This window comes from Lampetra planeri, chromosome 1 (assembly GCF_965212315.1).
Source record: "Lampetra planeri chromosome 1, kcLamPlan1.2.h2, whole genome shotgun sequence".
Classification (NCBI taxonomy): domain Eukaryota; kingdom Metazoa; phylum Chordata; class Hyperoartia; order Petromyzontiformes; family Petromyzontidae; genus Lampetra; species Lampetra planeri.
The window spans coordinates 452,841-477,056 of NC_136107.1; the positions used below are offsets into that span (position 1 = coordinate 452,841).

Genomic DNA, 24,216 nt, shown 5'->3' on the forward strand with positions numbered 1-24,216 from the left:
CGAGGTGCAGTCGTCGGGTTTATTCAAAATCCATTCGACCAATTTACAGTCGCAGAACTCGCTTCAACCTTTGAGCACGGTCACCGGAGGCCTACAACTGCGCGGGTTTATGGCAACAGTTGCTCGCGACGGCGCAGCCTCGTACAGCGCCGTGACCCAAGCGGTGGGGTCCCAGTCGATGCCATCGGAGCGACGGCAACGGGAACGCACGCGAGGCACGGGGCGCGCGACAACGCAGCCGGCGACGCAGCGGTGCCGGCCCTCATCGGAAATGCAGTCGGACCACCGACTCCAACGCTCACGGAACCAACCGAAAGCCTCAAGGAGGATTTTCTTTTTAAAGAAAAAATATTTCACAAAAGCGCAGCCACCTGCGAGTAGGAGTGACATCCTCTTTGGTTCTTTTGGTAAAGTGACGTAGTTAGAAATAAAAGAAAAAATAAAGCGATTTATTTTATTTCTACCTACGTGACTTTACTGAAAGAACCACAGAGTATGGATTCCTGCAGTCACGAAAGCTTCACATCAAGATGGGAGTGACACACGCGGAGAGCGGCGCGCCGTGGGACATGGCAAGCCCTGCTAGGGGCTGCAGCAGGCGGCCGGGAAGGTGCCCAACGCGTTCAAGGCGTCTTGTCAACGGGGGAAGAGGAGACCACGACCCTCAGGAGGTCTCTGCGGCGGAGGAGGCAGCAGAGCGGAGTGGGGACCGAAACGACTGCGATCGCCCCCATCAATCCGTGTCGTCCGCAACTTCGTTTCACTACAAAGCTTTTTTTGTAATACATTTTTAGTGATTTTACTGAAGACAAATTTCGTTGCGGGAAATCAACTTCAATTGACGTTGATCTACGTTTGTGATCCGTCCGGAATTTCTTCCCCCAACGCCACTTGCTTTCACGCCGATGTCTATTGGCTGCATTGCTCACATTGTGGCTTCTGTCGCTTCCGTGACCTAGGCCGCTCTGGCAACATGACACTCTCACCACCTGGTTAAACACAAAACAAAAACACTCACTTTGAACTTTTATACGATTAGCTCCGCAAAGCGGCCTACGCGGAACGGGGCCTTGAAACGCAGCGACGCCGGGGGTGGCGCGACCGCTGGGCCGCAGCAGGGAGGCCGCTGCGTAGAAGGCCCCGGGACAGGCCCCGTCAGAGGCTCCCCCGGGCCTAGCTCTCAGAGTCCCCGCCGCCGCTGTCCTCCAGCATGCTCTCGAAGGAGTACGGCGTGAACTTGACGCCCGTGCCGTGGTAGAACTTGTTCTGGAACTCCACCCTGGCGCGCGACGGGAGGGGTGGAACAAACAATCGGAGGTTTCACTCGCGGCCACAGTGACCTCGCGGTGACCTCGCGGTGACCTCGCGGTGACCTCGCGGTGACCTCGCGGTGACCTCGCGGTGACCTCGCGGTGACCTCGCGGCCACGGTGACCTCGCGGCGACGGCCGTGGTGCGGGCGGCTCGCAACCGGCGAGCTGGGAGTAGCGGTTAGTGCTACGCTGCGCTATGAACCCGACGATCCAGGTTCGATTCACGCTCATGGCCAACACCAGTGACGATTATCTGAATCGGTCCTAGGCCTCCCCTAGGTCAACTTAGCCTCGAATGAGTACCGAGTGCGGTGTGTAGTAAACATCGCCACTGGGGAGTCAAAGGCGGTCGGGTGTGGTGCTGGCCTCCCACCCCCTCGTGTACCGTTCCGGCCTTCGTAGGTGCTCGCTAACAGCACTTGCCCCTACAGTCTGTCAAGGCTATACGGGGGGGGGGTCTTTTGTATGTGTGTGTGTGTATCTGTGTGTGTGCGTGTCTGTGTGTGTGCGTGCGTGCATGCGTGCCTGTGTGCGTGTCTGTGTGCGTGTGTCTGTGCTCGTGTGTCTGTGTGCGTGCGTTACCAGTGCAGGCGCAGCGCGTGCAGGAAGGCCGAGAGGCCCTCCATCACGAGCAAGATGGCCACCGTGAGGACGGCGAAGGCGGCGAAGATGAAGAAGACGATGACGAGGCCGGACCACTGCCCGTTCTTGAGGCTCATCTTGAGCACCATGGTCCACAGCACCTCGGACAGCTCTGCTCCAGGGGACGGCAGAACGAGTCAACCGCACGCGGCGTGTCAACGGCACGCGGCGCTCTCCGAGGCGACCGAGCGGGTTTCGGCAAAAACGCAGCGCGCCCCGACAGGTGTCCGTCAAAGCTCGGCTATCGGCAATCGGTGACCCTCCCCGCCCCGCGAGAGACCCCAACGGATTCTTCTTCTCGTGACGACGACGCGACGCCGACAGCGGGACCCAGATATAAACACCATGGGGAGATCGCAGCTACGACAAAGGGGGGGGGGCTGGGGGTGAACTCACGGGCGTGGGCCAGGCTGAGGGCCCAGAGGCGCAGGTAGGAGGCCGTGTTGGAGATGCAGCCCAGGCAGTACTCGATGGTGTGGATGGCTTGGTGCACAAACACGTCCCCAAAGTCAAACTGAAAACGGTCAAGAACAACACAAATTCGACCGTCAGGGACTCGTTGCGAGGGACCGAGGAGACGCTCGTGAGAGAGTCCACTATTTGTGGAGAGTTTTTATTTTATTTATCTGCCCCCGGTCACCTCTCCGTGGTCTCCGTGGTCACCGTGAGCTCCGCCGCCGTGATCTGCCGGCTCGGGCGGCGGCTCCCTCGCGACCTCCGCGTCGTCCGTGGAGCCGCCGTTGACGTACGAGTTCTGGAGCTGCGGCGGCACGAGAGCGGCTCACAAGTCACACCCCCCGCGCACGACGTCGCCTCCTTCCCACGTCACATCGGCCACCCCCTGCGAGTGCATCATCTCGGCGGCGGTCGTTAAACACAAGCAATGTGGTTGAGGGGTTTTGTAGTCGGGCTTTACCCGATCCAATGCTGGCGACCCGCCCGGTGTTTAAAGGCGAGAGCCCTCCCCGTGATAGATCCCCATCGTACCTCGATCCCTCTTACATGCACCGTCACCCCCTGCACTCTTTAGACTCCCCGCACCGCTCATTCAGTCTCATCGCCACCACCACCACCATCATCGCCGCCATCACCAACACCGCCGCCATCACCAACACCGCCACCAACCCCGCCGCCATCACCACCTCTGCCTTGTTGGCTTCGGGGCTTCCCCTGTGATGCCGACCTCTGGGAGCCACTGCCGTGCCCGGATCTTCCAACATCACAAACACTCAACACCTCCGCCATTTACCCCGTGTCCCTGAGAGGAAAGACGTCTCCAATAGGTGACACTGGGCAATGGCTCTTGTTGGTGGCACACGGTCCGTTGTCCACAATGGGGCCTGTTCTATATATAATATTTGTCATGTGGTTTACGTGTATCCAGTGGCCTTGCCGTGCATGAGTAGCGTGGAGGTTTATATAACAAAGTTAGCACACACACACGCGAGCGTTCTTACGTCATCACAGAGGGATTCCACCTTCAGCGAGCCACACGGCTGCGAAAATCATCTCAGTGTTCATCTCGGTGTTCATCTCGGTGCGTGCCCAGCAATGGCAGCACACACGCACGCACGCGAGCACATGCACGCTTGCGCACCCACACACACACACACGCGAGTGCACACGCACGCGGGGCACTGTGTACTAGGGTGGCGATGTGTGGAGCGCAGGGCGCAGGGCAGGCGGCCGCGTGGGTCCCGGAGCTCACCAGGCGCTGCGAGCGGCGGTGCTTGGAGCGCAGAACGAAGGGCTTGAAGAAGAGCATCCAGGGCACGGCGATGAGGGCGAAGATCACCAGGAAGGTCTGCAGGTCTTGCTGTGGTAGAGACACGACGCGGCACGTCAGGTGGTGCATCATCATCATCGTTTATTGTCGCTGTCGTCCTGCGCTCGTTTACCCAGGAAAGCATCGCCGAGTCTCACGACTAGTTTCCAGGAGGGCCCTGCTGAGTGCCCGCAGTGGGGGGGGGGGGGGGGGTCGATCATCGCCACGTCTTCATCCCAGTCGAGGTCATTTGGAGGCGATTGTTCAAATTTAAACCGCGATGCTGGCGCACGACGGCCGACTCGAGGTAATATTTTAGGTCCACTGCGAATCAGTCGGCGTGGAGTCTATATAGTTTTATTTCCACGGTTAACGCACCGGCAGTGTTCATTTGGGGTGGCCGCCGGATTCTGACGGTGAAAGCCGCGAGGCCGCGTCACTCCGCCCCAGCGGTGGCGCGTTACCGACGCTCGTGGTTCGGATCCAGAAGCCCACCCCTGGTTAATAGTGCAGGCGCCATAACATAAAATACTACGTGCCGCGTGCTTCTCGGTGGACGTTAAAGCTCCCACGAGGCGAATCAAAGAAGAGTTGGCAGTTATGTGCCGGAGTTCCTGGTCAAAACTTGCCAAATTTCTAAAAAATTCTCAAATTTTGGAGAAGTTTACGAAATTTGACTTGGTTAAGAAACAAACAGCCACCGTGTCCCCCTACGGAAAAACGTGGCAGGGCCCGACTCAAAAGGAGTCTCGATATTCGGTGGTGCTCTCCTGGGTGAGCGAAGGCACAACGATGACATCACGAGCCAACGATGACATCACGAGCCCTTCCCATTCGCGGAGACGCCGAGAGCGCTGCCGGGCACCACGGAGAGAGGACGCTCGCAGAGCGCAGGCGGTGCAGCTGCGCCGGGGCCCACAGGCCGGGGGAGGCCAGGCCCAGGGCTGCTAGGCGGGGACAAGGCGAACACAGGCCCCTCCTATCAGAGAGAGCCGGGAGGGCCACACAGCGAGGAGGTGAAGGAAAGGGCCGCAACCTCCAACGGCTCTGAAGGTGGCGGGGACGAGGAGGAGGACCAGGGGGCTCGTGCCGGCCACGCCGGGCCACGCCGGGCCATGGTTGGCACCCCCCGGCCGGTTCCACCGCAAGCGACCGCCGCAGTGGCTGCGAGGGTCGCGCTGCCGAGAGGCGAGGCGAGAGGCGCGGCGTTCGCCATCGGCCGTGGCCACCGACGCCCCGGCCTCGGGCTTTGTCTGCCCCGCACGGTGTCAAGGCGCCGTCATCGTGAGAGGCAGAATTTTGGTTTAAAAAAAAAAAAAATTAGAACGGTCGGTAGAATTGGGTGGATCAGAGCGACGCTGCTGCACTGCAGTAAAAACGCCTGCCGGGCAAACTCCGGGTATTTGTTTTATTTTGCGTGCGGTGGTTTTACTGTGGGCCCGCCGATTGCCTCCAACCCGGACTGATCACAGCTCCACTGCCAGACTGCCCACGGCCGCGTTGAACAACCACCCTCGCCGCCTAACACGCCGGCGAGCGCGACGCAGCTGTGATCAGGGAGCGAGTGCTTGGGCACGTGTGTAAACTGCATCGTACACGCATGTAGCCGTACACACCTCGTGCTAATGGTTAACGATAATCAGCGCTAGAGCGAGCGGCTCGCGTCCAGGAGCGCGCGAGTTCAAATCCTTTTTTGGGGTTGACTCAGCCTATCATCATCCCGCCGGGGTCGATAAAATTACTACCACTTTGTGGGCAAGTTCTATGGAGAGACTCACCCCCACCCTAGGAATGTGGAATTTCTACCACTGGCAGTGAATGGCTCTAAACTAATTTGAGCAGCAGGAACTCACCTTGACTTTTATAAGAGGACGACATTTTATGGAGACAATTCCCACAACCTTTAAAGCCATAAACCCCACGGTGCGCGCCGAGGGGGTGCGGCACGGGGAAGGTGGCACCGCCCCGCCCCGCCCCCCCCCCGTGGCAGCACGGCACGAGGGGGCCGCTACGACCTCCGTGGACTTTGGATTCGGTGAACTTTGCGCACGGTGATCAGAGCCGAGATTAACTCCGACGCCGTTACAGCCGCACACACACACACGCACACACACGCACGTGCGTGTGTGCAAACCCACAATACAGTTCTGCGCGTCCGTTGCTCATGCCGGATCGGCGCGTGGGTGGCGGAGACGCGGCAACGTGTTTGCCGCTCGTCGCAGAGGTCCGCCCCGGATGGATACGGCGGTCCGCCCCGGTTCGATACGGCGGTCCGCCCCGGTTCGATACGGCGGTCCGCCCCGGTTCGATACGGAGGTCCGCCCCGGTTCACTACGGCGGTCCGCCCCGGTTCACTACGGCGGTCCGCCCCAGTTAACTTGGCGGTCCGCCCCGGTTCACTTGGCGGTTTGTATTCACCCAAACGTCGCGAGCGCCGTCTGCCTCGTGGCGGACGTTCAAGATCTCGTGACTGCGTCACAAACGGATTTGGCCATCGTGTGCCGGCGTCAAAGTCCAAAACGTCGCCGCATTTGCCAAACGACCTCGTCGGGAAACGCGGAGCCATCGCCGCAGCCTCCTGCGGGACGGAGCAGGCCCCTCCTACGCAGAGCAATGGCGGCGGCCGTGAAGCTCCCAAATTTATATCCCAGCTCAACGCTCGCGCCGCGCCCTCCCCCCCGAGCCGCGGCCACCTCGGAGAGGCCCCGCTCTCGAACCGACGGCGGACTGGGGGCGGGCAGGCGGTTACCTGGAAGCTGTAGAGCGGCGCGTTGGTCTTGTCGCCGTAGTTGAAGAGGAACATGTTGATGAAGTGGATGAGGATGCTGGGCGCGTGCCAGGAGGTGGCGGCCGTGTACATGACCCACTTGTAGATGATCATGACGACCAGGTAGCCGAAGAGGCACAGGATGAAGATCAGCTGAGGGATGAACTCCAGGAAGATGCTCTCCGGCTCGTGGAAGTACCTGCACACCACCCCCGCGTGAACGCCGCTCGCGTGAACATGGAGTGGCGACGCGAGCCGGCCGCACCTCTCGGCCCGCACGGCGCGAGGGCGCGGATATGGACAGCCCCCCGCTGGGCGAGGGCCTCCCCACGCCGTGGGGGGGGCGGGGGTTGTCTAACCATACTTCACCGTGCCGGCGAGCGCCGGCTGCGCTTGGTGCAGCTCACAGCCGCAGCCTGTAGCACCTGTGATGCACGAGGCATCGCAGGCGCTACAGGCTGCCGTTCTCGCGTGGATATAAATTTAGACGCGATTTGTTTGTTGTTCATGTACAGCGTGTTGAGATGTTTCGATCAGGCGCTGTACCACTAAATCATCATCATCATTATTATTATTAAACACGAGCACCGGGCGAGGATGGAAGCCCGAACGCCGAGCTCGTCGATTCATCAATGAGCATCCGTGTCAGTGACGTGCGGTGGACGGCGCGAACGTACGTGTGGTTGAAGATGCCCAAGATGACCCCGAAGATCATGTGGATGATGCCCACGGTGACGGACATCTTCATCTTGTACGAGTTGAGGAAGGTCAGCTTGTTTCCCGCTATGTTCCAAATCTGGGGGTGGGGGAGGGCAGAACGAGAATGGAACCTCCATGTATACAGCAAGCATCGTCAGGGTCGGGATCGAACCTACGACCTCCTGCATACCAGGCGAGGGAGTTAACATCTCGTAGCCACCGCGGCGCCCCTAAACGTGTAAAACGTGGAGCGTGTGCACAACGTCGGCACCTCACGCCGCCCTCTCCACGGAGCGCTCCTCTCCGCCGTAGGGGGCAGCTGCTGCCACCGCACTTTGCTTCCGTTCACCGTGAGATCGGTAACGAGCACGCGGTGCACCGCAAGGGGGGCACGTTGGGCTGCGACGCAGCGTAATCCGCCTCGGGAGGCATCAAGAAGCCTGGGTTTTGTTTTCTGTGCCAACCCCTCTGCAAATCTGAACAATCGTCGCTGCTGCTGCTGTGCACGGAGCGGGGGGTGGACTCCTGCCGCTGCTGCCACCGCTGCTGCTGCTAACGCTGCTGCCACTGCTGCCACTGCTGCTCAATCACCCACCCACTCACCCCCTCTCCACACTGCAGATCACCTGACTTTCTCTTTCCGCTGCTTCCCTTGCACGGCTCCACTTTGGAATTCCCTCTCCCATCACCGTCTTCTCGTCTCCCCGACTTCATCTAAGATCCCTGCTCAATTCAAGGGCGGCGTGAACCCCGTGCCCACTGCGGCATTGACGGTGCCGTCCGTTGCCGGCCCCTTGACGCCCGGGGCCTGCGAGCCGGAGCTCGGCACGTGCCGCTCGGCAAGGGCGCCGGGTGGCGCTGCTTACGGGGTCGATGCCGAAGGGGTAGGGGTTCCCCGAGAAGACCCCCGTCACGTTGGGGTCCAGCTGCAGCAGCGAGTTGAGCTGCAGCGTCTCAGCGCTGAGGAGCGGAGAGAGGCACACAGGGGAGAGCGAGAACACGTGAGAGAGAGAGAGAGAGGGCGAGAGTGTGAGGGAGAGCGAGAGGGAGGGAGAGTTGCTTTGAGTTTCACGCACATTCACCCCCTGTCAGAACATTCCCACGACCATCATCCCGCACCTCACATTAGCAAAGTTGGCTACGTACGGTGCGAAAGAAGTTCAACACACATACATTGTCATCTTCTTTGGGTCTTTCGGTAAAGTCCCGTAGTTAGGTTCAAAGAAAATAACATCGTCAGCCACGGTCAATCCACACCGCTGGACGGAGGCCTCCCCAACCGCCGGCACCACCACCACCAGGTCGTGCCACGGCAACGACCCGTCCAGCGACCGCACAACGCGGATCGGTTCCACCGCTCCGTCTCCCACACGACGTCACGACGCCAGTTCCGTTCCGCCGCTGGGCCCGACGTCGATTGACCCCGAAGCTCGGATTCACCGCGGAGCGGCAGAGGGACGCTCGCTCACTCGCACGCGGACTGCCGCACCCTCACGGACACGGCCCTCCTCTCTTGGCAGAGGTTCCGTGCGGTGGGCCACATGGCCGCGGATCGCAAGTCGCCCCAAAGCCGCGGCCTCACCTCCACACGCCCTGCTGGAACATGGCGCGCACGTGCCACGACGAGCCGAAGATGTTGACCGACTTGGAGAAGCAGTCGTTGTAGATGAGGCCCGTGTAGATGGAAAACATGGCCATGAGCAGGATGATGTAGCGCCCGCCGAAGAACGTGTTCCAGATCTGCCAGCGCACGCACGGCACAGCTCCATGGCGGGAACGATTTCACGGTGGGAATGTTTTCACAATGGGAATGATTTCACGGTAGGAACGATTTCACGGTGGGAACGATTTCACGGTGGGAACGATTTCACGGTGGGAACGATGTCACGGTGGGAACGATGTCACTATGGGAACGATGTCACTATGGGAACGATGTCACTATGGGAACGATGTCACGATGAAAATGATGTCACGATGAAAATGATGTCACGATGAAAATGATTTCACAATGAAAATGATTTCACAATGAAAATGATTTCACAATGAAAATGATTTCACGATGGGAATAATTTCACAATTAAAATTATTTCATGCTGCGAATGATTTCACAATGAGGATTTCAAGATGGGAATGATTTCACAAATAAAATAATGTCATGATGAGAACGAATCGGCTCGGAGCTCTCGCACGCCATCATTGACAGGGGCGCGTTTGTAAGAGGAGGAGCGAGTGGCGGCGCCGCTGTGGTCGTCGTCGTGGTGGTCACCTCGTTGTCGCTCTTGCTGGCCAGGAGCTCCCTCTCCTTGAGCACCATCCACACGGCGAAGCAGAGCATCACCAAGCCGTGGCCCCAGTCGCCGAACATGACGGCGAAGAGGAACGGGAAGGTGACGATCGTGTACGGGGCTGCGGTCAGCACACACACGCGCACACGCGCACACGCGCACACGCGCACACGCGCACACGCGCACACGCGCACACACAAGACAAAGGCTTGTGAATTGACCGTGGCCCATGGTGATAAACCCCATGGGTAGGTTGCAACTAAAGTCATGCCCCCCCCGTGCATTGCTAGCGGTTATCGGCATGTGCCGTTCAATTGTTCCAAAGCCAGGCGGGCAACAACGAGGGCCAATCACAGTGCAGCGCTCGGCATTGTGGGGCGCGGGCGAGGGTGACACGGCCGAGGGAAGGAGCTGACCTAAAGCGCTTCACCGAATTCATGCCGGGCCACTGGAGCACGGAGGAGAGTCGTAGGCCGCTCGTAGCCACGGCCACGGAGCGAGACGCATCCTGGATGTGGTGTGCCGGGTCACGACACAATCTGGGGTTGCCGGGAGACCAGGAGGCGGCACGCGACTCGTTGCCATGGCCACAGGGGGAGATGTGTACTGGATGTGGTGCGCTGGGCGCCGAAATAATCACCCAGAGGCCGAAACTACGCCGTGGATCTCTACGCAGGAGGTGCGGGGGAGGGGGGCAGCCAAACTTGACGATCTCGCGGCCCCGTCTCGTCAATGAGCCAGGGGAGGAGAGTCCACATCTCACGGCATCTCCCCACGCCGTGCGTCCACACTCACTGGGGTTCATCTCGCGGTATTTCCCCACGCCGTGCGGCCACTCACTGGGGTTCATCTCGCGGTATTTCCCCACGCCATAGGCGTCCACGATGTTCTGGAAGCCCGACGTGAACTTGTTGGTGCGGTTGAAGGTGGGCGGCGGCAGCGTGGTGAACGTGCGGTTGAGGATGGGCGGCACTGTGGAGTCGCTCTTGAGCTGCAGGGAGGGACACGGCACAAGTGGTGGACGCGGCAAGTGGTGGACGCCACAGGTGGTGGACGCCACAGGTGGTGGACGCCACAAATGGTGGACGCCACAAATGGAGGACGCTAGAAGTGGACACAACGTGGTGAGAACGCCGCGACGCTCGCGCACTACAAAACACGACAGTGACAATTTACATCGCTTTGTCATTCTACAAGATGGATAAAGCCCCCCCCACCTTCCCACCTTACCGAGCGTGGGGGCCGTTTCACCATACTTCACCACGCTGGTCAGCGCAGGTTGGCAAAGTGTGGGGGGGTGGGGGGAAACAGTAACAAAATGGCTTGGGGCACCGCGCCGGATGCAACCCTCGCGGCTCACCGTGCCGCGGTGGAGGGCGCGCTGGATGGAGTCCATGTCCTCCACGGGGCACCACACCTCGGCGATGAGGCACTTCTGCGTGACGTCCACGTTGCACAGGTTGAGCGCGTGGTAGATGGCCTTCATCTTGCGCACCCTGACGGACCAGGCGGCTGAGCTGAGCGCCGCGTTGGCCAGCACCCGCCGCTGGTGCTCCTCAGTCTCGCCCAGCACCTGCGCGTGGAGCGGAGTGCCGGGAGGGAGGGGACGCGACCGGAGCGGGTGTGAGCGAAGGGGCCGCCATTGGAGACGTCGCCAGGGCTCCTCCGGTGGCGCGCCGATGCTGCCGGCCGTCGCCCTGTGGCGTGGTTCGCTTTGGGCCCCCCCCGTCCCTCTCCGCCTTCAGCGCAGCGCCTGGGCCCCTCTGGCCCCTGGCTCCCAGTGCGGTTGCACCGCCTACACCGCTATTAACTGGGCAGACCGAGCCCAAAGGGTGTTTCTGCCTGGGTACCGACCGGAGTTAAGCCGCCACGTGCGCACCCTCCAGCTCAGAGCAAACCCGACCGAGCCATCGAAAAGATTGTTTTGTTGTGAACGCCGAATGGAATTATGGGATATTTGCCCGACTTTGGTGCAGTGGCGGTGGAAGGGAGCCGTGGCACGCGAGGAACTAGCGGCGCCGGCCGCGGCGCTGGCTGCGTACCGTCTGGATGTCCTCCAGACGCGTGGTCACGCCCTCCATCGTCTCCCTGCGCTCCTTCGGGGACTCCGGGCACGGGTAGACGGTGGCGCGGAACCTGGCGGTGAAGACCACAGCCAATCACACACGGGAGGAGCCCACGAGCTGGATCGCACGTCTGGATCCCACGACGGAATCCCACGAGCCGAGGTGCAGCCCTGCAAATGCTCGTTCAGGCCACTGCCGGTCGGAGCGTTCGTCGGCCAACTCGTCCACGCTTTTCCAGATGTGTTAAGGAAAGGGGACGGCACGACGGCAAGAGACGCGACGAGAAAAAGGCCTCTTCAGCGCCGTGGAATAAAGAAATGTGGTGCACGAGGACACCTGTGCTGTGCAGCACATCACGCAGCGGAATATACCGATAACAGGTGGATGAGCGGACGGTTGGATGGGTGGGTGGGCGGGCGGTTGAATGGGTGCGTGGGCGGGAATGTGAGCGGGCGCGTGGGTGGGTGGGCGCGTTGGTGGGTGGGTGGGTGGGCGGGCGGGCGCCCGGGTGGGCGGGCGGGCGTGCGGGCAGACATGTGGGTAGGTGGGTAGGTGGGCGTGTGGGTGGGTAGGTGGGCATGTGGGCACGTGGATGCGGAGGACTGTCTCACGTCTCACCCCTCGCAGATCTTCTGGACCTTGCTCTTCAGCTGATCTCCTTGGAAAAACACGATGAACACATCTTTCTTGAGAGGGTCACCCTGAAGGATAAAAATTAAAAAAGCATTACACCGCCATCATCACCATCACAACATCACCAACATCATCAACGTCGTCAGCCATGGCCATCCACTGCCGGATGAAGGCCTCCCCAAGCCAATCGAACGTAGCTGCTACACACGAGCCGATTCCGGCACTCCGTCTCCACGGCGGACGCACCACACGTCCCGCCCCCTCGCTCGCCCTGCCGCTCGGCGTCTCCCCCAGCGTCTCCCCCCGCGTCTATCCCACCACCTCTCCCACTGTGTCCCCCACCGCGTCTCCCCCCGCATCTCCCCCCGTGTCCGCCACCGCGTCTCCCCCCGCATCTCCCCCCGTGTCCCCCACCGCATCTCCCCTCACGCTTCTCGACACTTTACACAAGAGCGAGGAGCGGGCACACAGCGCGGGCCCCACGCGGGCCGTGGGCCATGAGGCCGTGGGGTTATGGACGGTGGGGCCCACGCTGGGTGGCGGGGCCACTGGGCTCCTGGGCCGCTGGGCCCGTGTGAGGCCTACCGAGACGGGGTCCTCCAACTCCTGTTCGATCTCCGAGTGGCGCAGGAAGACGTTTCCCCGGCAAACGCGCCACAGCATTCGCTCAAACGGCGGCAGCCGCTCGCGGTTGATGACGCCCGCCACCGAGCTGCGGCCCGGAATTGGTGGGGGTTGGGAGCAGAGCGGAGAGTGGGGAGCAGAGAGTGTGGAGCAGGGAGCGGGGAGCGGGGAGCGGGGAGCAATTTATGGATTAAAACAACAACTGTGCATTGTGGCCTCCAGGTGCAAGGCGCGATGTATATATGTTGAACTTCTTTCACACCATGCGCAGCTAATCCGAAGTGCGGGGAAAAGATAACAAACTGAAAAGAAGTGTAAATTATTATTTAGAAGTGTAAATTATCATTATTATTAGCCCTTAACCATCAGTGTTCTAATTATTAAAACAACTCCTGCAACAGCACAAAACATCAACATCAGCACCACCGCTTTGACACCCTCTATTTATTTTGCGCGCAGTTGCAATTTACTCTCAGTCGGTGCGAGCCGCTGAGGGCGTGACGCGTCACTGTCTCCATTGCTGTGGCCGCACCGTTCCTGTTCTGCTGTAATGTACACCGATGCGAACTTTATTGAGGGCGATATTGGCACGTAAAATAAAGATCGATCGACCGACCCTGGACGCCCTTGCTAACGAGTTGTTTCCATCCCATGGGGCTATGCAGGCGAGGAAGTTTGAGAAGTAGAAAACTGTCCAACGCCTCGCTTGATGAGCCCGGTGACTGATGAAAGGAGATCGTCTGCGTCGACCGAAAGCTGGGATCTAAGAACAGCAGCAACAGCACGGAGCCCTGGGCAGAGAGCGATCATTCACCCCGGACAGCCTCACCCAGTCCCGAGACTTATTGCCAGGTACTCGCAGGAGGAGCCGTGCGCTTCCCAACAGAGTCATCAGTGGTGTCAAATTGCAAATGTATCAAAATATCACTCCAGCCGATATATCATCGCACGTTTGAAAGGGCACTCCCGGCGGCGGTGGTCTCTTTGAGCACGAGGTGATGTAGCACGTGACCTACAAATCGGGCAGGAGTCGGCCAGCCAAGGACGATGATCGCCGCTCTGTGCGTCATCCCCAACAGTCGTTCGGGAGCATTTACTTTTTTTATTTTGGCCGTGACGCCGGTCGGTCGTTGCGGTGCCTTGAACCCGTCTTCGAATGCCATCTCGGGATCTTCAACGGCCGCCGAGAAGTGGCCGGCGTTTGATGACGTCACGGTGCCTGCCGCACCGCAGCATCCACCAGGGCACTCCGTGCTACGGGCCGCGAGTGACGAGCGCGACACCGCTGAACGCGAACGAGCGATTTTGCCGAGAGAAGGAAGCGACAGCTCTCGGGGGCCTCCTACCCGAGTTTGAGTCCTGGGGCGGCGGCTGCGGCGGCGGCGGCGTTGGCGTTGGCTGGGTCGATGAGCATCAGCGTGTCGCCCGACAGGAAGTCCCTCGACTCCCCCTGGCGCACACCATGACCCCTTCATGATTAGTGACTGTGGAGGAATCCGACGAGCTCCGAAGCTCTTTTTTCCCAAGAGGTCCACCGCCGTCCAGCCCCGTGGGGGGGCACACGCGCGGCGATCCGTTTATAGATACCCCACCTACCGCCAATGACCCCCGTCCCTGTCCCAACGGGGCGATCGAGCGTCGTCAGAGGGTAGGGGCAGAAGGAAGGCGGTGGGAGGGGTGGCGAACGTGGGGAAGAAGCGTGGCGGATTCCAACGTCGTTTTCTCCGAGGAGTTTCCCCGACGAGCGTGGTGGGGTATCTATAAATGGGTCACCGGAGCCTCCACGCGGCTGTGTACAAAGTTGCCCGTTTTAAGAGCTTGCAAAGACGTCGTTTTCATCACGTAATAATGATGATATTATCATTGCACGCATCTAAAAAATGTTTTACTTAAATTATGATTCATTCTTCCCAAATGTCCCTTATAAAAACAAGCTCAGCAATGGTCATCGAGCGGCCACCGGCACGAGCTCGCTCGCTGACCCCCGACCTCACGGGGCCGCGTGGCTCGGCGGGAGAGCTCGGGGTCAGTGGGGGGGGGGGGGTCGCCCTCGGGGTCAGTGGGGGTCACCCTCGGGGTCAGTGGGGGTCACCCTCGGGGTCAGTGGGGGTCACCCTCGGGGTCAGTTCGTGGGAAGTGTTGCCGGCTCACCGAGGCAAAGTATGGCTCCGTGTGGTGAAGCATGTGCCGCAGCTCGGTGAGCTCCAGGAAGTTGCGGCGCAGCGTCACCTTGTTGGTGCCAATCTCCTTGAGCTCCGTCTCCAGGCGCTCGAACGTCACCTGCGCCCAGGCACCGCGGCGCACGCTTTGCCTAAGGCAAAGCTCCCAAGGTAGCCCGCACGGACCGACGGGGCGAGTGCCGCTTGCGAGCGACCGCACGGTGTGCGCACACCGCGGCAGATACTCATCTGAGAACGAGTCAACCTCGGGCAGTACCGCGAGTGGTTCATGAATTCATCGGTGGTGTTGGCCGCGAGCGGGAATCGAAGGCAAGTCAATGGCGCAGTGCGCCAACCTATCACTAGTATTATTGCTGCTGCTGCTGCTGCTGCGAGGCTGTGCCGAGTGGCCCTCGCTTAGCTGGGACATGCAAACTGTTTTGCACGGTTGCCCACGGACACAATTGAAGTCATTTGCAGAATAATTTTGACAATTTGCCAAATTTTTACCTTCTCATCTTGTTTTCATTTAAGACGCGCCTTGACCAAGGTGCTGAACAGAGAATGAACTATTTGTACAGCAGAATAGTGTGATGGGATGATGGGACGATGGGACGATGGGAAGGATGGGAGTTCGTGATGAATATGAGTGGTTAATGACGAGTGAGTGTGATGATGAATAGGTAGGGGAGTTGGGAATCGGGATGGAGATGGAGAAGGGGAGTTTGGGGAAGCGAGGAAGGAATTGGTGCTTTAAGAAAAGAACTAAAAACAGAGGCCCATTGTTTAACGAGTACTACCACTCGACCACTCACACCAGGCACGCCTCACCCCATGCGCGCCTCACCCCACGCTCCGAGCGGCAGCGACCGCAGACGAAGGCTAGAAGAAGAAATAAAGAGGAAGAGCTGCTCGAGAGCGAAACCCGGACTCGTTTGTCATTTGAAGCTTTTCTTTCGCCGTCCTTTCATTTCCTTCTTTTACTCTGAAGAAAATTGCGCAGCTGCGTTCACTCGAAAACGCCAAGCCGGGCGGAGGAGAGGGAGAGAGAGAGAGACAGAGAGGGAGAGACAGAGAGAGAGAGGGAGGGAGAGAGAGAGAGAGCTGATGGCCCAAATGTGGGCTAATTGAAAAGAACTGTGAGCCGTGGTTGCGTTAAGGTCCGCGTGTGTGTATGTGTGTGTGTGCGCGTGCGTGCGCTGCGATGTACAAACTATTGTTGACAACCCGTGCCGTGCCTTCTCTCCGCTGCAAGTTAAAACGATCGTTCCTTGGAAATCCCGTGCCGCCACACAACCTGCGCGGCTCTTCAAAGCGTAGGAGTGCAATAGTTTAATCGCCATCGTCACCGCCCACATTGTAGATGTGGCGTTTACCCCGTAGGGTTAGGGTTTTGTCGGTGAACATTAGGCTTTATCATCGCGTTTTGAGTTTGGACACATTTTGAGCCGGACCGAATATGTGTCGTCAAAGTCCCTCCACCGCCCGACACAGCCGATCAAATTAAACTGACACGTGCACGAGCGTTTAACAAAGCGACAATTTGTCCTGGCGATGAACGACGCAGTTTAAGCGGGAGACGCAATCGTCGCTAACCGTGGTCACGAGACTCGCCCACCAGGGCTCACAGAGTATCACGAGGCCTCGCGCAAGGCCCACGGAAGGCCTGAGCAGTGCAAGCTCACCTCCAAGTCAATCATGACCTTGGGGAGAGGGGCTTCCTGGTCCTGGTCATCGGGCACCGCCTTCACGCCCGCGGCGGACATCTGCTTGTCCAGGAAGCCTGTCAAGTGCGGTCAGAACACAAACGTCGCACGGGGAGACGTCACGCGGGGAGACGTCGAGCCTGGCCACGAGGGCCACGCTCCCTGCCGCTCGCCGCCCTGCTCGGTACGACGGGCAATAAGCCATCGTCAGTGCGAGGGCCTCCACACGTTTGAAACCATTGGGGGTTTGACAGCAGCACGACGACGATGATGGGGGGGGGGGGGGGGGGGGGTGTTTCACTTGTTGTGTTGTCAGGGGCTGTACATCAGGGGCCGCACTAAAGGCCACTGGGCTACGACATCGGGCGGCCAAGGCGACCCCCTCCCCGAGCGGACCCCTACGGCGACCGTGCACCGAGGATGCGTCGTTCCTTTCCTCGTGCCCCAACCTCACATTTACACTGCCCCGCTACTCCTGCCCAAGTGCAACACACCCAGCATGCCCGTGAAGACACACGCACACACACTGCTGTGGTTTACAGTGAACCGTTCGTAATATCATCATCGTCAGCCAGGGTCAACCCGCTGCTGGATGGTGGCCTGCACAATCCGCCGCCGCCGCTCGTTTATGATCTCGCGACGCAATCATCCACCCAGCGCCACTCTCTGGGGCAGGTCACCAGGGGTTGAACTACGGATGACCTCGCCCAGCTACAGGAATGTGGAATTTCCACCGCCAGCTCAGGCCTGAGGACAGTTTACCAGCACCACCTCCATGCTATTCGAGCAAAACAATCACTTTGACTGGACCGGCATGCGAGCGGATTTCCTTGCTCCATCTCCCCGGTTGACGTAAGATACTACGAACTCGGGTACTCATTTAAAATTGTGCCGTGACGGTCGCCGTTGATGTATTTTGCTTGAAGGGTCTTTGTTTTCTTTGGGTCTTTCGGTAAAGTCACATAGATAGGTTCAAAGAAAATATTTTCTTTGAAATCTAGCTCTGCGACTTTACCGAAAGACCCAAAGAATTTGAATTCCTGCAGTCACGGACGCTTTAAGTCAAGGGTCTTCGTTTCCTCTACCCGGTCACCGCCATGGTGACATCAGCGTGGTGGCAGTGGTGGTGGCGCTGAACTCACGCAGGATTCTCTCGAGCTCCTCGCAGCGCTTCACCTCGTTCACAAACTTGCGCTGAAAGGCGCTGACTCGGCCGTTGAGCTGCAACGCACAGAGGGGAGGATTTGCGACGATCGCCACGCTGCGGCGACAGGGTCTCGTAAAGCCGCGAGTCGAGCACATGGACACTTTTAGTATCTCAATTTGCATCTCCACAGTTTTATTTTGATATTTTTATAAGCAAGTTTATGAGAATGACCATCGGAGAACACCGCATTGTGATGACGCAATTAATTACGATTTTGCTTCCAAGCAGGAGCACGAGCGTTTGTGGACCCGGCAGCCCCTGGAGAGATGGCCTGGAGCCCAGACGGGAGGACAGACCGGTAGCGTAGTGGGGGGGCGATTGTGATGAGCGCTTGAGCCACAACGAGCCACCGAGCCACCGCACAAGCCACCGAGCGAGTAAGCGCGTGAGTCACCGAGTGAGCCATCGAGCGAGCCACCGAGGGGGGGGGGGGGGGGGCTGTGAGTCTCACGTCTCGGAACTGCACAAGGCCCAGCTCCCCCAGCTCGCTGATGCAGCAGTAGGCCGACTCGTACTGCAGGTAGAGCTGCGCCAGACACATCTCCTCGCTGCGGAACAGCGAGCCCTGCATGGCGGCGGTGGTGGATCTGCAGGAGACACCCGGTGGAAGTTTTACCGACTCACCGCTCCTCTAATTTGGTTAGAAACTGTTTGCGCAAAAGATAACGACGAATAGATCCGTTACGTCCTGTCGACGATGACATTCGGAATGCGGCAAACTCGCGCCAAGTCAACAAAGGCTGCGGGTGACGGACTCGATCCAGTTAGAGCCGTCATCTGGCCTCCTACAAGCACAGACAAAGCAACAACTCCGGTGGGAGAGGCGAGGCGCAGGCATGGGCGTCTCTCTCGCGCCACTGCTGCCTCCGATGAGCACGATCGGCTACGTACGGTGCCAAAGGAGTTCGACGTACGCACGACAGCCTCCAGCAGGGGGCGCTTTGGAGAGCCCCTGTCGACAGAGGGGGCTTGGGCCACTCTTCAACACTGGGCAGATGCCTTGGAAGAGATGAGAGCACCCACACTCTACCGCACCGCGCGCCACCCGCCCACTGGCCGATACTGCTGGGTGGACAGAGGCCGTGGGAGTGAGGTGGGGGGGGGCGAGGGGGGGGTTAAGAAACTTGCGGCGTTCCACGGCCGCAGCAGCAGCAGCAGCCGCAGCGCCTTCGTCGGCGTGTGAACGCGGCCGAGGCGAGGAGCGCCACCCTGGCCGCACGGCGCTCCGGATCGCGCTACGCGGTGCCAGCCATGGGTCCCCGTGGTGTGCGGGAGACCAAGCACGCGTGTCAGCGTGTGAGCATGCGAGTGTGCGCGTGTGTCAGCGGGTCAGCGTGCTCGGCAGGGTTTCCGAGACGCGCTTCGTCCTCAGCGCGCGTGCTCCCCCCGTTCGTCACGAGCGGCGCTCTCCGAGGGCTCCGAGGCAGACGCAAGGCGGCGGTGCGAGTCTGGGGAACCGCCGCCCTTCGTGGCAGCAGCAGAACGAGAAGTGGGACACCGCGTGGTGGTGGTGAGCCTCGTGGTGGTGGTGGTGAGCCTGGTGGTGGTGGTGGTGGTGGTGAGCCTGGTGGTGGTGGTGAGCCTCGTGGTGGTGGTGAGTCTGGTGGTGGTGGTGGTGAGCCTCGTGGTGGTGGTGGTGAGCCTGGTGGTGGTGGTGGTGAGCCTGGTGGTGGTGGTGGTGGTGGTGGTGAGCCTCGTGGTGGTGGTGGTGAGTCTGGTGGTGGTGAGCCTCGTGGTGGTGGTGAGCCTGGTGGTGGTGGTGGTGAGTCTGGTGGTGGTGGTGGTGGTGAGCCTGGTGGTGGTGGTGGTGGTGAGCCTGGTGGTGGTGGTGAGCCTGGTGGTGGTGGTGGTGAGCCTGGTGGTGGTGGTGGTGAGCCTCGTGGTGGTGGTGAGCCTCGTGGTGGTGGTGGTGAGCCTGGTGGTGGTGGTGGTGGTGGTGAGCCTCGTGGTGGTGGTGAGCCTCGTGGTGGTGGTGGTGGTGGTGAGCCTCGTGGTGGTGGTGGTGAGCCTGGTGGTGGTGGTGAGACTCGTGGTGGTGGCGAGCCTCGACAAAACCGCACTCCGCACTCCGCCTTCTCGCTCGTACGCAACGCGAGGCCTCGTTTCGCTTTAAGCCATCAGCACCTCGATAACGAATCGCATAGCCACCGAGGGGAGGGGGGGGGAGACCATCAGACGCTCACAGCACACACGCCGTGCACCCAACGGCAGCCCAACACCAATCACGGACGTTGCGGCAACGTTGCAGCAGCACGGAATGAGGCTCATAGAACACCGAATGCGGTGCGCTGTCTATCCGGTTGTCTCTGCTGCGATGTCTGTCTGGTTGTCTGTGCTCGGATTTAAACAAAGGAGTAATTGTTTTGTTTAACACGAAGGCTTTCGCGACCAATATCATCCAGAGGTTTTCTTGAGGTTAGATCGCGTAAATAATCAATGTGATGTTACCCAAAACAACCGATTGTGTGTGTGTGTTGTCGACACGGATTGCTGTTTGCTGTACAACAGGCGACTTGAGACTCTCCTCTGGGGGGGGGGGGGGGGGGTCTCTTGAATTCTCACTTCGACCAAACGAAACGGACGGCGTCACCTGACCCCGCTGGCCCAGGCGGAGTCCGCGTACGGAAGGAGTCGCCGGCACAACGACACGGTCGGGGGGGGGGGGGTGACGCGGGCGGTGGTCGATTTCTTTTTAAGGCGACCTCGCGACAACAACAACAACAAAGATCATCATCACAAATTTGGACCGCGGTCCGGCCTCGCTGCGTCTCTCTCGCGGCTACGTGACCTCCCCACGCTCTCACCACAGCACGCGGCCACGTGACCTCCCCACGCTCTCACCACAGCATGCGGCCACGTGACCTCCCCACGCTCTCACCACAGCACGCGGCCACGTGACCTCCCCACGCTCTCACCACAGCACGCGGCCACGTGACCTCCCCACGCTCTCACCACAGCACGCGGCCACGTGACCTGGCCACGTGACCTCCCCACGCTCTCACCACAGCACGCGGCCACGTGACCTCCCCACGCTCTCACCACAGCACGGCCACGTGACCTGGCCACGTGACCTCCCCACGCTCTCACCACAGCACGCGGCCACGTGACCTCCCCACGCTCTCACCACAGCACGCGGCCACGTGACCTGGCCACGTGACCTCCCCACGCTCTCACCACAGCACGCGGCCAGCTGGAGGCGGGCGACGCGGATCAAAACGCCAAACAGGGCGGGATGTTGTTATTGTTATATTGTGATGTATTCTTTTATTTGGGTATTTCGGTAAAGTCACGTCGACAGGTTCAAAGAAAATAACAAAAACTACGTTTCGTCTTCTGAAGAAGACCACCGCTTGTGTTGCGATCGAAACGTTGTAGTCTTTTTGTTTTTTTTTATTATTTTCTTTGAACCCATCTACGTGACTTTACCGAAAGACCCAAATAATATGAATTCCTCCAGTCACGAAAGTTTTAAATCAAGATTACGCATCATCTTTTAGATAAAACGTGCGGACGAATCGTCGCCACTCGCGGACACACAAAGCAAATGTCGAGGACGACTCAGGCGAGAGGGAGGAGGAGAGAGACCTGGGGGGCTCTCTCTGGGTACGAATGTTGCGAGTTGAGTGCGAGAGGCGACTTGGTCGCACGCCTGCAAAGGACGACGATGCCCCTTGGGGCCTGACGCAGCTTGCTGGGGGCGAGGGCTGTTAGCGAGCACCTATTAAGGTTCGGCACGGTGCACAAGGGGGCTGTTTGGCCAAGGACCACGGCCCGGCCACCTTTGTCTCTCCCGCACTGATATTTACCCGCACCCCGATACACATTTAAGTCGGAGCTAACCTCAAAGGAGCCCCCTCGACTTATTCAAACACCACTTGTTCCCCCCTCCCCCCCCATGTCAGCTGCTGCGAGGGATTGAACCGAGGCCTCGTGCAGCTCCCCTGGGTGTCCGTGGAGACGCACAGAGAGAGAGACAGAGAGACACACAGAGAGAGACACAGAGAGAGACACACAGAGAGAGACACAGAGAGAGACACAGAGAGAGACACAGAGAGAGACACAGAGAGAGACACAGAAAGAGACACAGAGAGAGACACAGAGAGAGAGAGAGGCAGGGGACATCAAGCCCACCCATGGTGCCACCATCCGGCAGCATTTCAGAAAGCGAATTCTGGACTCGTTTCGCCGTTCTGGGCGTCGTCAGCAGTGTCAGCCTCAACGCCGCTGCCGCTGTGGGGAAGAGCACCACCATGGCAGCCACGGGGAGCCAGGGGCGAAGGCGCAGAGCACCACCACCAGCACCAGCACCACCAGCACCACCAGCACCACCAGCACCACCAAGTGGCGGTGACGTCACCACGACGCTTGTGCCAGGCCATGTGCACCTTGAGGCCACGTGAAGTGTGGACCGTCCGCTGGCAGGAGGTCACGGAGCAGACCCAGGTGCCACGGGTCGACTGACTGAGATGACTGGCTGATGCACCACCTGTGCCCCCTACTGTGCCAACTTGCTGTGCTTTATCCACCCGGCGCTCCGCTCGTTGTTGTGAGCGTCGCTCCTCCGCCCTCCGTTGTTGTTGGAGGGCGACTGCCTCCAACTGCCCAGTAGCGTCCTTCACGAGCCTCCTCCACTGAGGCCGATCTTGACACCACTGGTACCAGTCATCGGCAAGTCCACTCAGCTCCACGTGCTCCTGTACCAAATCACTCCATCTCTTCTCTAGCCCGTGCTGCGCCCGTTTAGCCCCCTCGATTCGGCCGAACAAAAGCTGTTTAGGCATGCGGTGGCTGGGCATGCAGGCTACATGACCCAGCCAACGCAGCCTTGCCTGCCGGAGGAGCTCACCGATGGGACTTTTCCCAGATCTTTCAAGGATTTGTGAGCTCCTCACACAATCCAGCCTGGTTAATCCCAAGATGGATCGTAGGCAGGCCAGCCTAAATGTTTCTAACCGGCGAAGATGCTCCATTAGGGGGGTCCACGTTTCACAAGCGTAGAGAAGGGAGGGAATGACTGTGGCCGAGAAGACCTGAAGCTTCATGCGGAGCAACAGACCGGGCAGCTTCCACACAGCGTTACGCAACCAATGAAAAGATATTGCCGCTCGAGTGATTCGGAGTGAGACCTCCACTGCCAGATCGGAGCCGGTCATGAGCACACTGCCCAGGTATGGGAAACTCTCCACTCTCTCCACAACTACCCCATCACCGATTGGGAGTTGTGGGGGTGGAGTGTCCGATGGTACAAAATACCCTGGCAGGTGCTTAGTTTTGGTCGGGCTGATAGTAAGGCCCCACCTCTTAGTGGCACACTCCAGTTTCAGCAGAAGCGTATCTAACTCCTCCTCTGAATTAGCAGCAATTACCAAATCATCGGCAAACATAACGTGGTTGACCAATAGGGAGCTATCCCTTGACCGCACCCGGGCGTCGATCAGCCTCCCATTATATCTGTACCAAATGGATATTCCCCCGTTACAGCTATTGAAGGCTTCACGAACTACGTGGTCAAAATAGATGTTAAATAATGTGGGAGCCAGAGGATATCCCTGTCGCACCCCAAGGTGTACAGGGAATGGCTCTGACTCCCAGCCACGTAGTTTTACCCGGGCCCGCTCACCATCATGAAGGTCCTTAATGATCGTGAACGGAGGGTCAGGGACTCTGAAAGCACGAAGAACAACCCAGAGCCCAGCCCAGGCTTACTGATGGTATCATAGGCCTTGACCAGGTCAATAAAGCAGAGATGTAGGTCTTGTTGGAATTCCTTACACCTCTGCTGTAGCAGACGGACAGAAAATATGGCATCTGTGCAAGACCGCCCTTTCCTAAAACTGCATTGGGGCTCCGCAAGCCTCTCCTCAGCGTGCCTAGCAAGGCGATGTTGAATAATCCTTGCCAGGACATTTCCCACCACCAGCACCACCACCACCAGCACCACCAGCAGCGCAGAGGACACGCGATCCATCCATCTTTGGCAAAGGGGCCTCACTCTCACAAACACGCGGGAGGGATGGTGTGTGTGGGTGGCTGTGTGTGTGTGGGGTGGTTGTGTGTGGATGTGTTGGTGGTTGTGTGTGGATGTGTTGGTGGTTGTGTGTGTGTGTGAACGCGTAATTACCTTCGACGGCGCAGGGAAGTAGCGGCCCGTGGGGAGGGTGGTGGTGGTGCGGACCGTGGAGGCAAGTGGCGGTCTCACCCTGGAGATGTCCCTCCCTCTCCCTCCCTCTCTCGAGCTCTCTGTGCGCCACGAGGCAGCCAGGAGGCCCCCTATAAATACATCCACGTGGTGCTCACCACGTGGTGAGCGCGCGTAGCTGGCCGGGGCGGTGCTGGCCACTGCTCACCGGA

The 24,216-nt window shown here is 59.4% G+C and overlaps 1 protein-coding gene across 3 annotated transcripts; it reads right to left on the bottom strand.

The window, feature by feature from the left end:
* LOC144720248 (V-type proton ATPase 116 kDa subunit a 1-like) lies at nt 1–24,216 on the bottom strand. Of its 3 annotated transcripts, none has more exons than XM_078596871.1 (21): nt 23,987–24,216; nt 18,317–18,452; nt 17,801–17,879; nt 16,638–16,735; nt 14,945–15,073; nt 14,140–14,243; nt 12,755–12,881; nt 12,155–12,237; nt 11,513–11,606; nt 10,831–11,043; nt 10,266–10,461; nt 9,452–9,591; nt 8,768–8,925; nt 8,052–8,145; nt 7,164–7,282; nt 6,469–6,685; nt 3,663–3,770; nt 2,595–2,714; nt 2,351–2,468; nt 1,895–2,066; nt 1–1,279 (listed from the first exon to the last, which is right to left on the bottom strand). In XM_078596871.1, the coding sequence occupies exons 2-21, from the start codon at nt 18,434–18,436 to the stop codon at nt 1,174–1,176; spliced, it is 2,595 nt and encodes an 864-aa protein (XP_078452997.1). In that variant the 5' UTR covers nt 18,437–18,452; nt 23,987–24,216; the 3' UTR covers nt 1–1,173. The 3 variants fall into 3 exon arrangements, with proteins under 3 accessions (XP_078452997.1, XP_078453089.1, XP_078453175.1); XM_078596963.1 differs by having other exon boundaries at nt 10,311–10,461; nt 23,987–24,214; XM_078597049.1 differs by lacking the exons at nt 17,801–17,879; nt 18,317–18,452.